At 44.2% G+C, this 18498-nt stretch overlaps 1 protein-coding gene across 1 annotated transcript in view; it reads left to right on the plus strand.

Moving 5' to 3' along the window:
* The window catches only part of ALK (ALK receptor tyrosine kinase), a 655077-nt gene that overhangs the window by 466160 nt on the left and 170419 nt on the right, over positions 1–18498 (plus strand). The window contains exon 5 of the mRNA XM_044379628.3: positions 8424–8551. Coding sequence (XP_044235563.2) covers positions 8424–8551 — 128 coding nt within the window. The remainder of the gene's footprint in view (positions 1–8423; positions 8552–18498) is intronic.

Here is an 18498-nt window from a genome sequence, read left to right on the forward strand (position 1 = left end):
GCGTTGCATCAGCTGAAGGAGCACAGCTGGCATAAACAGGCTTGGGAACAAGCCTGACTGACTCTCAGGAGGCATCTAACCCGGGGGATGAGAGTAGAGAGTGTAGGAGTCCTGGAGGGCAGGCTGGAACATCCAGGAGGCACGGGGATTCCACTGAATGTGCAAGGCAGAGATTGGGTGAACCCAGCAAGCTGATCGGTCACATGGAGGCCAGTTAAGAACACTTCTTCAGCCATTATTTTCCTTACAACTGTGGCTCTGATCAGTCTACACTCCTAATGATTCAGCAGCTTGGTCAGTAGAGGTAGAGTCCATCTCCCCTTCCTGGCCTGCTAGAGAGAACGAAGAAAAGCATCTCAGCCAGGGGCCGGGGGGATGCCTGCCTCCCACACGGCTGCGGCTGCGTATTCCAACCTGGGTTAGGCTGATGTGGAATCTGAGGAGGGAAGGATTAGGTGGTCTGGGGCAACATTGAGAAGAAGCCAAAATATTTTCTGGAGGCGACCTTTTCTGCACACTGCTGTTCCGCAGGTACTAACCACCCTCAGCCCACCAAAAGGCTCTTCTAAAAAAAACCGAATCATTTACATGTAGCATAAATTATGTAAACCTGTGTGCCATGTAGTAGAAAGTGCGAGAGTTTGGAGATAAAGAGTCTTGGGTTCATATCACTTCTTATCATTTATTACATGGGCAAGTTGTGTAAGGCTCTCTGAGCCTCAGTCTTCTTACTTATAAAATGGGGGTGATAATCTCTGTCTCATGCATTTATTGTGAATAGTAAATGAGATAAAGTAAAATAGCTTTGTTTATGTTCTGCCTTAAATCACAATGGTCCCTGGGGGCACAATGTTTCTGGGGGCATCTGCATTTGTACATTTTGCCTCTTCACCTCCACAGGAGGGAAAGAAAGAGGCCTCGAAAATCCTGGTGTTCTGGGGTGGGAGGCTCTCCCCAAATTTCCCAAATCCCACCACATGGTCAGTTTCCTATTCCACCTTCTTCTAAGGTCGCTCCTTGAAAGGTCATCTGCAGCCCTGGGTTTAGGAGAGAAGAGAAACACGAACACAAGAAGAGCAGTATGAGGCTTACTGAGTGTCTGCTGAGTGCTCCGTATGTCTTAACTCACACAGTCTTCACAGCACCTCTGGAAGGTTCAATCATTATCCCCACTCCTTAATGACAGAACACTGGCACAGACACGCTAGGTTAGGTAGTTGGCCAGAGGTCACAGCCGAAAAGAGACAGAACTGAGATTCTAAAACAGGAAATCTGGCTCCAGAGTATGTGGTCTTTATATGTTTCCTTGAAAGAAGGAAAAAGGGAAGGAGGGAGGGACGGAGGAAAATAGAAGAAGCTAAAGAGAGGTCAGGAAAAGGAACCTATTCATTTTTTCTTTGCTCAAAAGCATGAGAGAAGAATCAGCAGAAACACAGTTTGGGAAGATTTTCTTAGCCCCCGCTCCAGGAAAGCTGGGCAACCTTCCAGATCCCTGTCACCTGTACAGCATGTCTGATGTAAACCAAAACCACTTTCCAGCCGCCAATGCTAAATCTCAACCGAGTCCACCTGTGGCCACAGAGAGCACCCCCTTTGCTCCAGCAGAGCCAGAAGCTACTCTCAGCCTCCAGGCAGCTCTTTGCCACCATGGGCTGGTGGGAGCCACATTCAACCTGAAACTTCATTTCTACCCAGATCTGATCCTCCTCAGGGCACATCCACCTAACTTTTGGGAAATTGTAAAGGGCAAGGGAATAAGAAAGCCAAGGGTCCCTGGATAAAGGACCCCATGCCCCATACCAAGTGTTATTATTATTACAGAAAATTAACGAGCAAGAAAGGACTTCACACTAAAATTTACATTGATCTGGCATTTTTCTCCCTGCTATCTCCCATAAAAAATGCTTTAAATGCAGGCTGATTTAATGGAAACGATAAAAAATAGTGCTGAATGGTTTATATTTGCTGCAGAATTACTATAAGGTATATTTTAAGAAAAATTTGAAAGTTATGTGTGTTTTTTTCCTTTAGGATAAGATGAGGGAGAAAGGTGCAGTTGGCTTTTTTTTTTTTTTTTTTCCTGTATTGATCTAGATGAACTCCCACAGGCTCAGTTTTTTGTTTCTCGCGAATCTTCACAACTTCACACGCACGTTTGGACCCTTGTCAAGAGAGTCTTAGCAGAGAGACATGTGAAGGAATGTCAGCAGCAGGCCCTGAGCCCCGACAGTGTTACACTCACTAACAATGATAGCCGTGGGACTGAGCTCTCCCAGATAGGGACATGCTGGTTGTCCAATCTATGTGGCTTCCATCATCCTCCGCTTAACCCAGAAGTTTGGCTCTCTTGGCAAGGGGTCTAGCCGCCACCTGAATGAGTTTGCTCTCATGACCACTGCAGAACATGCAGATGACCACATCTTCTAGCTTCTGGCCCCCAGCCGTGTTCACCAGGGCCAGCAGTTAGAACAAAGCCTCAGGAAGACACAGTTTCCATCCTCAAGAAGATTAAAAAGGCAATTTAAGATAGTGTACCTCAAGACTAATGGAGTCACACGAACCTGAGTTTAAAACTCAGCTTGGAGGACGCCTGTGTGGCTCAGTCAGTTGGGCTTCCAACTCTTGGTTTCGGCTCAGGTCGTGATCTCCTGGTTGGGAGATGGAGCCCTGCATGGGGCTCCCTGCTCAGTGAGGAGTCTGCTTCCCCTCTCTCTATCCCTCTGCTCCCCCCCCCCACTCACACACTCTCTTTGTCTCAAATAAATAAATCTTTAAAACTCAGCCGGAAGCAGAGTATACTGTAGGCCTTCAATAATATTAACTGTTGTTGTTGCTCTTGCTAATATTCACAGTGACTTGGTTTAAGGTTGACCTGCTTTGTAGAGGACATTCACACATCAGATGGGACCTCTCCTAGTTGAGCACCCAGATCCCTCCATGTCTCAATTACTTCAATTCTCTGAGTCCTTTCTTGGGTTCTTGGCTACTTGGATGAGAGCTAATTTGATGGCTGCTTCCCATGGCCCTGGCCCTTTAAAGAACAGGCCTGTGGGCAAACGGGGAGCCAAGAACTATGTGATGAACCAACCTGCAAACAACCCTCAACCCTGAAACTTTCCCAGTCTTTAGTTTCCTCCTAACAGGGAAGACATTGTTGTTACATGAATGGATGATAGCTAACAATAATGAATTGACAGGAACTTTCAGATGAACTCAGCTCCACTGCAATATAACTTTTATCCAAGAATGTCAGAGTCTTGTCTGATTTCACAGAAATGTGTTCATGTATTTGTTCTCTCGTTCAACAAATACAGTGTCTGGAGACACAACAATGACCCATGCCCTAGCTTTAAGGCGGGGTGCAAAAGACCTAAGGGACCTCCTTCCTATAGAGACCAGTGGAACCCACTGACTCCAGGCAGCCTGGACGTTCTCAGAACGTCCTCCTGTTCTCAGAACACACAGTCTGTATGGCCTCTGCTCATGTGCTCACACCAACCTCTCTTTCTGTATCGCCCTCTTCCCAATTCCTGCCCCGTCTTCATAACCCACCCTCAAGTTACACCTCTCGTGATCACCCAATCTGAGACATCACTTTGCCCTCTAAGCTTTAAACGTACACGATGCCTATGCCACTCACTTAGCTTCTCTGTACCGCCATTCACTATACATGTTGGTATTTACTTTCACTCTTTCTTACTAGTCTGTAAGCTCCTGGAGTGCCAAGCTAAATCCTACACCCTTAGGACCCCCAGAGCATTTAATACTTTATTTAGTGTGCAACAACACACCAATAAATACCTGAGAAATGGAATTCAATTCAACAAATTCTAACCAACATCTAGACACAAGACATCTTTCCACCTGCCACAGGATACAAAGGTAAATAAGAGGCTTTTACTCTAAAGTGGGATGAGTACCTTTGGAGGGCTCTGCGCAGAATAGTCATGGTCACTAATATATTTTGTTGTATGGGTATTTCAACATGATTTCTTTGAGCTGTGCTTAACACATGAAGATCCATTTAAAAATGAAGACTTTTTTCTGGCTTAAATAAATAGGGTGTCCGCTACTGATAAATTACAAATGCTTTTCTCCCTTTCACTTACCTACATTGCTTTCCCTCTTGAATCTCATAAATGAGTTGAGATGCTGATAGTTTCATGGACCAGTGCCATTCCATGAAGAAAGCTGTGGTCTTTTGTAAAAATAACTTCCACTATTGAGACTCCTAAAAGGATGTTCCTCTGCATACATCCTTCTGACAAATCCTCACAGCAATCCACTGAGCTAGGCATCAGGATTTCCATCTTAAAAATAAGTAAACTGAAGATCAGAGAAGTTAAATTATTTGCCTAAGATCACTTAGCTAAGTGGATGGTGGAGCTGAGAACTGATTCTAGGCCTCGAGATATTAGAACAACTAAAACCATCTCAGAAAGGCATCCCATTGAATAGCATGTAGGGTTCAAAGGCTTGCTTTTCTGAGCCAGCCCCATGTCAACATCATGCCTATTGGAATAGCACACAGGAGCAAAGTGACACACATTGCTCTGTCTTATCAACTGCCATCCATAGTCCTCACGCCCCATCAAAAGTTTCCCTTTCCCTCTGGGCTTTAAATAACTTTGTGCCTTCATCCTCCTTGAGTCATGGATGCTAACCCTTCAATCTCATCAGCAGCTTGCTTCACATCAGATGTGCTGATGGTTTCCTTTAAACATGTACAGACTAACATGGTATGGAGTGGGGGGAGCCTTGGAGATGCTTGTGACCATGTCAGGGCTTCTTCGGATTTTTGGGTTTGTGTGTGCATTTTCTGACAATGTCTTTTACTATCTGGAGGCCTGTGTATCCTTAAAACCCAGACTGGTGATTTTTCTAATAATGCGAAGTAGACATCTCCTTTTCTGTTTCTGGGATTCCAATGATATGGAGTGGTGACTGGGTATACAGACTGATCTCTAGGTTGCCTTGTCTCCTGTCCTTGCAGTCTGGGAGCCATAATATACTTGACTTTCATTTTAGGTCTCCAGGTAACCAAAAGTGTAACCTTGGGCAAGTCGCTCCATTTCTCTGAAGGGATGGAACTTAGTCTCTTTACAGATAGAAATCTGTAATTCTTTGACTAATCACTTCTTCCACCTAAACAGAATATTATTTGTGCATTGCAGCTTTTGGGGATTTCATAAAGTGTTTTGTCACTAGGACTCCTACAAATTGCTAGAGAAGTGTAAGCACCAGATCAATAAGGGACCTTGGAGAAATTTTGATTCAATCCTTGCATTTTTACTAACAAAGAAACTAAAACCCAAGGAGGTACAGGAACTTACCCTAACCCATGCAGATCCAAAACCAGAACCCAGGACTCAGCTTCCAAATGAGTCACCTTTATACATAATATTTTCAGTCTCCAGGTCAGAAATGAACCTTAATATTCACAAAACAATCCTCCTGACCTTTTGGGGGGGGGGGGATGGGTTCTAATTTATTCAGTATGATGTAGCCACTCAGCAAAAATGTGTGGTCAGGTTTTTTTCTCAGCAAATTCACACATATTTGGAAACATTTTCTCTGGTTGAGAATACATTGATCAGAAAACGTCCAAAATTTCAGGCATTCAGAGTAAAGTGCCTTATTCAAAGTCATCAGACACTTGAGGGGCAGAGCCAAAACTGGAAGTGGAGAACTCTAGAGAGACAACTGGAAGATAATGGATGGTGACAGGCTGACCATACCGTCTTCCTGGCTTCCCAGAATCCAGATGGATTCCCCACACTGTCATGTTGATTGATTGAAGCACCCGTGCTAAGAAACCCACAAATCCCCAGCACATGGACACAGCTGCACGTTGGTCTCTAGGAGGATCTAGGTCAGAACATAGCCTTCCCTCCCACAAACCCAAGTAGAGTTGCCGCAGCCAAAGAGGGAAACAAAACCCCTAATAAGGGAGTTTCATGACTGCTGGGATATGAGCAAAGAAAATGGAGTCAGGCAGAAAAGAGAACTTACATTTGCTTTTCCTGGGGTTTCTGCTGTCTCTTAAACAAAGCTGACCCTAGGTCCAAGCTTGCCCTTTTCTTGTCCCAACTTCCCTGGTCATAAAATACATGTTTGGCAACTGCTTTGAAAGTTATTAAAGCTGCAGCAGTAAACTATGGGAGGCCAGAGATTTTCAGACAAAAGTTATTGCATCAGTAACTCAGAAACTAATTCCTAAAACTCTTGACACATTTATCCAGAGGGCTAGTGCCAATACAGAAATGGAAATCACTGTCAAGGGCCACAGCGTACCTGGAATTAAAATCCATCATTCCTTGCAGCAGAGAGCTACGATTTTGGCAGAATATGAATAGTTGGGCGTTTCTCCACCACCTCAAAAATAGGGTTCTTTATTTTTTCAGAAGGACAAGAAAAATTCTGCTCTCTTTGGTTTTTTTTTTTCTTAAGAACCCCACGTTTACATTTTCTTTTCACACATTTATTTCTTTGACAGCTCCACGTTTAAACCGAAAGGCCTCCTTTCCTTATTCAATTGCACCGGTTTTATTTTGGATAGAAAGCCTGCTGGGTACCGTAACAGGGAACAAACTTTACAACAGCAATAATCCCTTCTACAGCGTCTATTGTGGGGAAACGTAATACGCTCGTATTAAATGGCTGAGGCATTGGCTCCGGTGATCTGAATTAAGTACAGAAGAGCGTAGTTAGAGAGCAAAAGTACCTTCTTCACTCAAGCTCCCCACTGCATGCCCTGCAAAAGTGCCATCCAAGGGCGCCCCACTGAAAGACCAGCGATTGCCTTAGGCGATGCCTTCATCACCAAAAGGCAGCAAAGACGGGAAAGAGGGGATGAGATCCAGTGCTAACAAGCAGCTGGAGAAATGGGCTCTCTGCTGCACTGTCGGAGGACTGACAATATGCTCAGAGTTTTCAATGCACATGCACTTTAACTTGGGTTCTAAGAATTTGCTTTAAGGCAGTACTTACAGAAGTACCCAGGGCCAGGCTCAGCATGATCGTGAAGAGGAAAACTCAGACGCAATGCACAAATCATTAAAAATGCCATCATTGAACTCATCACAGGGTCTGTATTTATTGTCTCCCGACATGCCATTGAGTGGCCAAGTCCAGGCACAGAGAGCACGTGGAAGATGGTCTTGTTTATATAAAAGCGTAGCTAAAAGGCTTCACTGGGGTGCTGACCATGGTTATCTCTGGATAATGAGCTTCTGGGTGACTTTTCATTTCCTTTGCCAACTTTTCTGAATGGCTGGATCGTTAATATTTTTTATGGTGAGCATCACTTTCTGCCTTGAAGGGGAGGGGGTGCTTTAAACTTTTTTTTTTTTTAGCAGAAAGTTAATCTTTCCCTAAATTCCTTTGCACTTGTACTGGCCAGCCTACCTAAGACCTTACATCGTGGTGGGACAATATGAAACGTTGTGAGGAGTTCACGGGTGTATACATATGTCAAACCTCATCAGTTCATACACTTTAATTCACCAAACTCTGCATTTTTAGGACATGCAATTTATTGTATGTTGATTATACCTCAATAAAACAGGTTTCCTTTTTTAAAGGAAAAAAATATGAAGTAGTCCAGGTAATTTCCATTCAGCACGTAAAATGTCAATGTAACTATGTATGTTTAAAAACCCTGACTCAATGGCGGAAAGTAAATTTGATGTTCCAATCAGTGACAGGAGGCTATTCCAAGAGGTTAATAGCATGAGTGAGGTGTAAAAAATGTTCATTCAGCTTATTCTCTGTTCTCCAGCGGTGTCCGTGTCCTTGATCATAGATGGCTGCAGAGCTCACCATTCGACCTACTTCTATCCTCTTCTGTTTGCACCTTTTTGCAGAGTTCACACCAATCTTAGGTACCTTTTACCCCAAAATACATGCTTCAGTGCACTTTAATTTCCCTGAAGTAAATAAATGGCCCTTGCTCGCTTCCCTTAAGTGACCACATAGCAAACTCAAGGGTTATGAGACTCTGGGATCAGAAAAAAATTCTGAAAGCCAAAATTCTTTCCAAAGATAATTATGAATACACCGATAAATGTTTTTGACGATTATCCCTTCACTCTGCTGGCAGATATTCCTAAGTGTATGTATTCTTTTCCCATAAGATTAACTACTAAAGTAGTCCGAAGGTCCGCAGTTGCCTGAAAGAATATGACGAAAGAAACACCAGTGGCTCCAGTGGGTTTGAGACGAGAAGGGTTAGCTGGACAAGAAGGAAACAAGCATTTGTGTGCTGCTGTCAGAGTCATTGTTCTCAGAGCCTCTTAGGGCTACATCTGTTGGTGTCCATGAAGAGTGTGAGCCCTGAAATCACTACAGGCTCTGTGCAAGTTGGGCCTGCTTCTCATCACTCTTTCTGTCTGCTCTTCCCCTCTGCTTTCCAATGCGACCAGATGGACAGTGCTTCAGGGAAGAATTGGGCGCCCAGAGAATCCCTTCCGAGTGGCCCTGGAATACATCTCAAGTGGAAACCGAAGCTTGTCTGCAGTGGACTTCTTTGCCCTGAAAAACTGCAGCGAAGGTATCTGAATCTGGTTTTCTCCTCCCCTCCTTGGTAGCTTGCAGTCTTAAGGGTGTCCATAACCTGCCGCCACGACGAGCTGGGCATGTGCTTGCTTATCTAGTAAAGTCTACAGTGCTTGGGGCTGGTTCTGGATATTACCCAGTGCTCCACAGCCCAGCTGATCAATTTTCAAAGATTGAGTATAACATTGTTTATGTCTGCTTACCTTAAAACTTTATCAAACAGAGTATAGTCTTTGTTAGAGAGTATATCGGCTTAACTTCCCTAGCTGCCAGATGCTTTCAGCTACGTTCTTTTGGTTTGGTTTGGTTTGGTTTGGTTTGGTTTGATTGGTTTTTTATTGTGGAAAATTTCAAATGTATGCAAATAAATAGAATAGTGCAATCACCCCCGTATACCTTCAGCCCAGTTTCAACAATTATCAACATTCTGCCATTTTTCTTTTACCTGTATCTCTACCCACTCCTTACCACACCAACTTGATAGTGATTATTTTACTTTTTCTCCCTGAGGCAAAATTTATGACGAAGTATTGTTAATGACTTGAATCCTACTATTATTAAGGGGCGACTTGGGAAATGGTTATATATGAAATCTTTTGCTTATTTTGTAAATACCATCAGGGCACGGTCCGCTCTGTCATTGAATTCCTTTTGCGTTAAGTCCCACATTCAAGATTTGTTACCAAGAAAAAGCCTCTCTCTCCTGAAGGATTAGTTGTTGGGTTTTTTTTTTTCTTTTTGCTTTTGTTGCCAGGAAACTCTGAACTAAATGCAATACTCAATCACGGTAATTATATCTGTACAGGTTTTTTATAAGCTTATTTCCCCTCCCTCTACAGAGTTTTTGACCTTCTACTCTTGTTTTCAAGATCACCTGTGTATCTTTCGTTAGACATTGCTTCAAGTCTGACTGGTAAGCAGGAGGAAATGAGTCATCAATAGATGCAGGAGGTTGATCTTTCCTTGATTGTTCAGAATACCCAGGGTCATAACGGTAAACATCCTTTGTTGTTGCCCACCTGTAGAAGGTATGGGAGGTGGGCTTGAATTATACAGATCTTCAGAAGGAAGTTGTTTTCATTATGGCTATTCTTCTGCGCCTGCCTCTGCCCAGAGGCTCAGTGGGAAGGGAGTTCTCCCGTGTGCCACAGAATCTGTGGTCTGACAGGACCAAGAATGAAGTATGGAGAGGAGGGAAGCCTGTGGTACTCCCAGAACTAAATTCTCAATTTTGACTGTTCATGAACAACCATGAAGGCTCATGACACACAGTGAGCTGTTGCATGTAGAGGCCCAGCTTTGAATCTTGGGCCTCTTAGAGGTGCAATACAAAGGGGATTCCCTTAGGAGACCACTGACCACCCTGTTTCTTATGCTGCTATGGCTTTTCATTGATTGCTAGTCTTGCAAGAACTTTCACAAAAATTTTTTTTTCCTTTAATGAAAGCTGGTTTATGTGTGGGAAAAAGAAAAATCATCATAATGTGATAGATTGAACTTCAGTTCCAGTTGAAAAGGTGGTTAACCTGTGATGTGAGGCAATGTATAAGAAACATGTGGTTTGGGAGAAAGCCAGGAGCTTGTACAAATGTTTCCACGTCCACAAACTTGTGGATCTGTGGATGGCTCTGGACTTCATCAATCCTTGCTGATGTCAGGGGTCTGTGTACTGTCCAAAAGGGGCCATCTGTTGAAATGGAGCCAGTTAATAGGAATGTGACAGGGAGAAGGTATCAGTTCCCAGAATTGTCCTAATCTCATTTGAGCAATGTCAGGAGAGGGGAATAAGAGACTACAAAACCCCAGATGTCAGGCCCAGCCCATACTCCTGCAAAAATTCTTCATACCTCTGAGTCAAGGCTCTCAACCAGTTATGCAGATTTTTCCTCCCTTACCTCCACAACTCCCTTTCACCTACAAAATTCGTCCTCTGTATCTTATGTTGCATTTGCAGTGAGTTTGTTGCAGAGTTTCAAAGACCTGTTTCTTGTCTGCCTCTCTGCCCTCATGAAACCAAGAGAGTTGACCTCTCTAACTTTCTCTAGTGATCCAAAAAGTATGTCTTCTGGCAGGAAAGTCTCTTAGAGCACGGAGAAAAGAAGTCTGCTTCTAATTCCCTAGAGAAGGTAAATTGGCCAAGAGACCTAGGAAGGTTCTCATGACCCAGCTACCTTCCTTCAGAGGCTCATGTCTAAGAACAGAGGGTCTCCATGGAGAAGCGGATGTTCTCTGTACTCCTTCTCTGACTTGGACTCCTATGGCCACCAGTGGGTACGAAGAGATACGTGTGGATGTGTAAAGCACAGAGCAGAGGAAAACAAAGTGAGTCCTGTGTTTCCTGAGAACTTCTCATTCTCCTTCCCATCACGGAACAATTTCGGGTGCACATCGGTTGGTGTGGACAAGTTGCAAACATAAGAAGCAACCTAAAACTATGCTCACATTTTTAAACAGAAAGAGTTATCTCAGAGGTACAACTCAAGGCTTATTTGATGTGGACAAATGTCTGTATTTTCTGATGTATTGCTTTGATCAGGTCATGAAAGGAAAGAGATAAGGAGAGAGAAGTATTATCTTTGAGGGGGTGAAGAGGGCTGGTGGCACATTAGCCCGGGTTACAGATAGGTCAACAGAATGCCTGGTCTATTTTCTGAGAGTAACTTGGTCCCCTCCTGATGAGACACAGACAGAATATGAAAGGAGACACATCTGTAGAACTCTACAGCTCTTCCTTCGCCTACAGAAAGAGAGGCGCCACTTTTGTTAGTCCGGAAAAGCCTTACAGGGGATGTTGGGACAGTTCTCCCTGCATAGGAGATGGTACTTGTCTGTGGGTGTCATCAGGGCAGAGGCCATGCCTCTTTCCTCTCTGAATACTGACAGCTATCACAGTACATAACATTTAGTAAGTGCTCAGTTAAGAAGCAATAAAAGCTAACACCAATGGAGCACGTACCATGTGTAAAGGGACATGCTGATCCTTTTAAGTGTGTTATCTCATGTAGCTTTACCATAATGCTATAAATCAGGTTCTGTTATCCTTATTTACAGATGGGGAATCCGAAGCTCACGGAAGCTTCAAAACTTGCCCAGGTCACTCAGTTAGGGAAAGCTATAGCCAAACTCAATCCCAGGTCAGTCTGACCACCAAGCCAATGTTTCTGTCCACAACGTTCTATCACCCGTATGGACTGTGTAGAGGCTGGGTTTTAAATTCATTGCCAGAAGCCTTAGAATTATCTTTGACTCATCCTCCTATTCCTACATCCAAATGGCCAAGCCCTGGGCTCTAGACTTGGGGCTGCTTTCCATCCTATCCGTTGCTCTCTAGATGCTGCTGTTGCTGTCTCTTGAATTTACGCTTCTGACTTCATTTCCTCAGCAGCGTACTTTAGCCAGGCCTTTGTTAGGCATTCGTGGGCTTTGGCGGTAGCCAGCTGGTTTTTAATCCATGCCTCACATTGCCACAAATTTCCATGTGGCACTTTCAGGAGACCTCGGTATCTTCTTATTGCCTCCCACATCAGAAATATGGGGGCTAGACTGGGCCATCTCACTCATTCCTGGGTCCCGGACAGTGATGGGCTGGGGATCACCCAGCTGGGTGATGGTAGAGCTGAGAGTGACATCAGGGCCATCCTGACTCTGGCTTTGGTACTTTCACCACGGCTCAGTCCTGCCTGAATAGCCCCCAATGTCTCTGCTTGATTCCTAAGCTTCTTTACAATCTGGTCTCAGTAACTGTCCAACATCATGCCCTCTGTTCTCCCTCTGCTCTCCCACACCCCCGGCCCTCTAGTCAGACTGGTGCAGTGTACAGAAAACCAGCTTGGTCGCAGGCCTTCCATTTGAATGCAGGGTCATCATTTAAGATCCAGTTTAGGGCCCAAACCCTCCAGAACATCATTCACAGCCATAGAAATTCTTCTCTGAATACTTTGCTGTATACATCTAAATTTAGGAACTGTTTTACAATTATTTCCCAGTTAGTCATTTTGGGGCCCTAACTTGAGGTTTGGGATCTTGGCTTATATTTCTTTTATTCCCCAGGGGACAGTTAACACAGTGCTAAACACATAGAAAACACTACTTAAATACTTGTTGACCGATTGTTAGCTAATCAATCAATTGATAAATGCTTCTCCTGCTTTTATAGCTTTGGGCTATTACCCTACTACTGCCAAAAGAAGGTAGCAGTAGGTGGAAATGGCTTAGAAGAGGTTTTTCCCTCCTCTTAAAAAAGCCAGTGTGTCTATTTGGTAGTGGTGGGAAGGATATCAGCCCCCAGAGACACCCATGCCTGGGCTCCCAGGGAACCCTTCACCCATTCACAAAGACCCAGCTTCAGCAGACAGTCCAAAGCAATAGAATTGTGCGGGACACTCATCAGGACCCCTCATGTTCAGAGCAGCCTACAGAAATATACATGTCAGGAAGCGCAGGACTAGTTTCTTTTTTTTTTTTTTTTTTTTTAAAGATTTTATTTATTTATGTGACAGAGAGACAGCCAGCGAGAGAGGGAACACAGCAGGGGGAGTGGGAGAGGAAGAAGCAGGCTCATAGCGGAGGAGCCTGATGTGGGACTCGATCCTGGAATGCCGGGATCACGCCCTGAGCCGAAGGCAGACGCTTTAACGACTGCGCTACCCAGGCGCCCCTGGACTAGTTTCTTGAAAAAGATTTGAAAAACGCTGTGCCTCTGAGCAGCTCATAAGAATATACATTATTGGGGGCACCTGGGTGGCTCAGTCAGTTGAGGATCTGACTCTTGATTTCAGCTCCGGTCATGATCTCAGGGTCATGAGATCAAGCCCCACATCAAGCGCCACACTCTGCAGGGAGAGTCTGCTTCTCTCCTTCTCCCTCTCTCTTTGCTACACCCCCTGCTTGTGTGCACACACGTGCTCTCTCTCGCTCTCAAATAAATAAATAAAAATAAATCTTTTTAAAGAGAATATACATTATTGCAAACACCCATCTCACACCTTCTATGTGCCAGGCCCTGTTCTAAACTTGCTGCATATATTAACTCATTCGATCCTTACCACAGTCCTATGGGGTATGTATTATCATTACCAGCATTTCCATGGTAAGGATGGGGAAATCGAGGCACCGAGACTTAAGTAATTTTTCCCAAGTCTCACAGCTGATATTAGAGCAGAGGCCATCTGCTCCAGCATCCATGTGCCTGCAGCCACGTGTTACTGCTACCTGCTGGAAGGCAACCGGAGAGCATCCGTTCTGCCTCCCTCACCAGTGGAAATTGAATGGACAAACCACCCAATGATTTACCTTGAACTTCAACGCACTGGATGACTGAACGGCCTAGGGTGATTTCTGCCTGCACCTCATGATTGTCAACTTCTCGGTTTTTCTAAGAAGCTAATTCAGAACTTCTCTCTCCCTGCCTCGGTTGGTCAGAGGTAGTTTAGGCTTACCGCTGCCCATGGGCCAACAGTGGACCCCTCCCCATCCATGAACATAAGGGAGCTGCAGATGACACCTAAATACATCTTACTGCCAGTCCCCTGGTTCCTGTTCTGTTTCATGACCTACAAGAATCACATCTGAGATTTCCTAGGTCAGAACCACATTCAGCTCACTAACAGATTTCTCAACAAAAAGCACTCTTGGTTTCTTACCCTACTGAGACACTTTCATACACATTACCTCCTCTGATCTGTTCAGCAGAGAGGATGTCATAATCCTCATGTTACCCATGAGGGGTTATTTCATTAACTTCTGTAGTGTAGGAAGGGGGAGAAATCCAAAGCGTCAAAAGTAGTCCCACCACCACGGATACCTTAAAACACATGTCCCAAAAGAGTTAGGGATGCACAGATATCTTAACCTCTCTGGGCCTAAAATGATGACATTTAAACTGATCTATGGACTTCAAATGTTTTTTAGAGGCGGAACACTTAATTCAAATAAAGTCCTATATAGAAGTCCAGTATATAAAACTGTGCAGGCAGAACTGTCCAGGGGAAGGGGTGGTAGGGGGGCCCAGAACCCACTTGCTCCACAGGCCTTGACGCCCACCCCCCTTTCACAAAGGGATTTCATAAAATACAGTTTGAGAACCACTGGACATTCTGATTTTTAACTGTCCTATTAATTCCAGCTTTTTGATCATAAGATTCTGTGCTTACATAAAACGTGATAGCCAAAAATTGTTATGTTAACTATACCTTCCTTAAACAATTAAGACCAAGTATAAGGCTGTTCTACTTTGGGCTATGGCCCATTTACCCAAGGCAAGTAGGCAAGTTCTTGTCTCACTAGGTCCTGGCTTTGAGATGCTAGGTGTGGACCTAGTATGAATGTTTCCAGTAAAAAAACATATATTTTTAAATATATTTTTATATATTTTATTTATTTTATACTATATATGTATATTGTATATATTTTTATATACATATATGTGTGTCTGTATATTTATATACAATATATATATGGCATGTCCCAGCCTTGTCCCCTCTATCTCCTCCTACTCCACCAAAGACAACGGTGGCCAGGCAAGGATGCCTTCCTTAGGCCAAGAGGGAGACAAAAGGAAATGAGAGAAGCTGAACGAAGGGATCCTCATCTTGGCCAGCCATGTGGAACCGATCAGCCTCTGGAGTAGGCTCCAAAATCCAGCTGCGTAAAATGAGGGATAGCCTCCTGGGCTCCTGGCAGCCTGGCCCAAACTGCGCGTTTTCTGTTCCAACGGCAAGCAACAGCCCAGCAGGGTCTTCAGTCCATGTTTGTAAGACAGATTACCGGGGCGCTGGCCTGGGGCTGCCCGCAGAAAACACTCTATGTAGCAGAATCATCCATCTACCCATCCAGGCATTTGCTCACTCATTCAACAAACATTTACTGAGCACATAGTAAACTGAATGCACGGTGACACCAATAGAAATTTGCTTCTGTCTTAGAACTGAGTTTTGGTGTGGTGGCCTTAAAATCCCCATCCTCCTTCGCACAAAACTGCTCCCCGAAGGGCATCCCTGACTTACATTTAATCCGTGCCGGAGGTATTGAATAAATGCTCCATTTGTAGAGATTGTCTTGCTCTGAACTGGTTCCCATATCTTTCTCAGAAATACCACAGAATGAACACCGAATGGGCAATCGGGGGGTCAAAGTTCCCTTTCCACCTTTTATTTACCATAGCCGCGTCAACTCCTCGGATCGGACGGGACATTAAAGGTCTCTCTCAGAACTGGCACATGGACTGTTTTTGATTTAAAACAGGAATAACGATATGTCAGTGGTGCTCCCAACATTGACCTTCATCGTGAGGGTCCCATGAGAAGAGGGCTGTGGAGACGCATTGTACATGACGCCCGGAGCTACCTGACCTCTCTGGACCTCACTTGGCCTGAGGCCTCTGAAACCGTAGCTGCTCCCTCTCTGCTGCTCAGTGTCTTATGGGAGAACGTGCCATTCCCAGAACGTGCCTCCTGCAAAATTGCGTGATGCCGACAATAACCAAATGCCATGCGGGTGTTGAGCACAGCACTGCCCACGTGACTCCCGCACTGAGGTGGCCACCGCCCCGGCCGGTCACTTCAGGGGACTGAGTCATCTCTGCAGAGGTGGGATCTGTTGCTTGGTAGTGAAAGCCGAGGAGAAACAGCATTCGTTTTCATCGTGCCTTCCCTTGAAGGGTGAGGCCCGTTACATTCCATCATCCTTCCTAACTACCTCTTTCTAAAATTTCCCACCCATAATTTGTCAGTGGATTGTACCATTAAAAAGATAAGCATTAGAACTGTGATTTCCTCTCACATTTCCCAAAGACCTCCCACCTCAAACTTTGGTTCCAGCTATGTCCCTGTCGAGTGCCCTCCCTCTCCCATCCCCGATGTCTGTCTCCCCCAAGCCTCACACTTGTTTCACATCTCAGCTCAAATACTATCTTCTCCAAGAAGTCTCAGCTCAGAATTATGTCTCCACGGATTTCCGTTTTAGAACCGTCTACTTCTTTCCAGAGTTATTTATGTGTCTTGTTCAATAGATGCTAAATTCCTAGAATCAAAGACTGTGTCTTTTTCTTTTTAATCTCTGTACCCCAATTAGCAACTAACAGTGCTTTTCACGTGGTAAGCACTGAATAAAGGTTTTCTGGTTACAATGTAGGAGGGAGATTACAGGCTTTGGAATCAGACAGAATTGAGTGTGGAATCCCAGGTCTATCGCTTACCACCCTTCTGAGCTCAGAAGAGTTTTTTAAAGTCTTTGAGTTTTGGGTTTTCTCAACAGTAAATGGGACTAATGATACACAATTACAGGTTTCTTGGAAAATGAAAAACTGATATTACGTGTAGCGCCCCGGCACAGAGCTTGGCACAATAAATACTATTGCCTTCCCCCCTCCTCACCCCGACTGAGCTGAATGTCCTCATTCTGGAACCAGGGTGGAATAATTGATCCCAGCTAGCCTGGGGTATGTTTGCAGGTTCGCACCCACCTTTTTCTTTCCATTTTGCGCCTTGTCTGAGCCACTGGGCCAAGGTCAAGTTTACCCCCCTTCCAACAGAAACTCTGAAAGCCCAGATCTATTTTCTGATTTTGAAGGCAGCTGCTTCTCTTTCCCCACCCCACACAATTTGTGCTTTTATCTCTGATAAAGTCATTTTTCCCTTTGTGACTCGGTGCCCAGAATTCAATGTGCCATGCAAAGGAGTAAGACTTTAATCCTGTGGGATGGTTGGTGGCCAAGGAAGAGCCCAAACATCCTGTGATATGCTCATCACACCGAGTCCTTCTGGCAGACTGAGGATGGGTCTAAATCAGCCAGGCCCCCCGCTGGTGGAACCAGGAAAGAGTTTTTCCGACCCCTCCTTGTCCTACCCGTGTACAGCTGCTGTTGGCAGAGACTTCCTTCCATTGAAATGGCTTATTCATAATCACTAATAAAGCCAATTAAAAATGCCCCACGAAGTACATAGGAACATTGATTGCTTGGGCAACCATTTTAAATATTTGACCATTGGAAATCACCCAGAAATGGGGGCAGAGACAAAAGATTTTTAAATATAAATAAATAAGGAACCAGTGTGCTGAGGTCATTGTACTCCCGGAAGAAAATTACTTTCAAATTACAACTACATAAAAGAAATAATTGAAAAGATTAATCACACTAAAATAATTGGTCTATTTTACAAGTAATTTGGAGCAATATTCAGTCATTGACATAAATGTCTAGTAGTAAAATAGTAATGAATTTCATTCTCTGACTAATGTATTTATTTTATTAATGGTACTAAATGGCGTTGTTACTGCTTATAAATATTTCATAACTTTTAATTCATTAAAATGTTCAAGGAATTTCCAAAAGTATTTATTAGTTTTAAATCATCCTTGGTATTCAATATGCGGTTGCCATTCTGCCTGGGTAATTAAAAAAATTATTGTTTTGGGTAATGGGAGTCTCTTTGAATGTGGAGGATTAAGCCCCAGTTATTAATGAGAGCAACACTCTGGCTGGTGATGAATGAGAGGCTGGGCGAAGCTCTGTTCCCTCCCCAGGTCTCTAAGGCCCTTCTAAGGCCCCACTGTAACCATTCCTTAAAATCTGTCCGTGTGAGGCAGACCCAAATAAATAAATTCCAGAGATAAGAGAAATGTCAGTTTAGACACTGGTTTCAATCCACCACCTCTCCCACATCCCCTCCATCTTCCCGAAACCGCTGACAGCAGAATTCGTACATTCTGACCTCACCTCTTCTCTGTTTCTTTCATTCCTTGATAGAGGCCATAAGGAGGGAAATGGGCAAGATGCAACAGAAAGAAAAGCAGGGGACACTGCATCATGAACAGTAGAAAGGGGACAGGATTTGGATAAGAAGAACATGGATTTGGATCCTAACTGAGTTGTTTGGGTGCTACGTGTCCATTACACCCTGCGGTACTAGATAATTGATGCGTGGAACGGAGACGGTGGTGCCC

This window comes from Ursus arctos, unplaced genomic scaffold (genome assembly GCF_023065955.2).
Source record: "Ursus arctos isolate Adak ecotype North America unplaced genomic scaffold, UrsArc2.0 scaffold_8, whole genome shotgun sequence".
Classification (NCBI taxonomy): Eukaryota; Metazoa; Chordata; class Mammalia; order Carnivora; family Ursidae; genus Ursus; species Ursus arctos.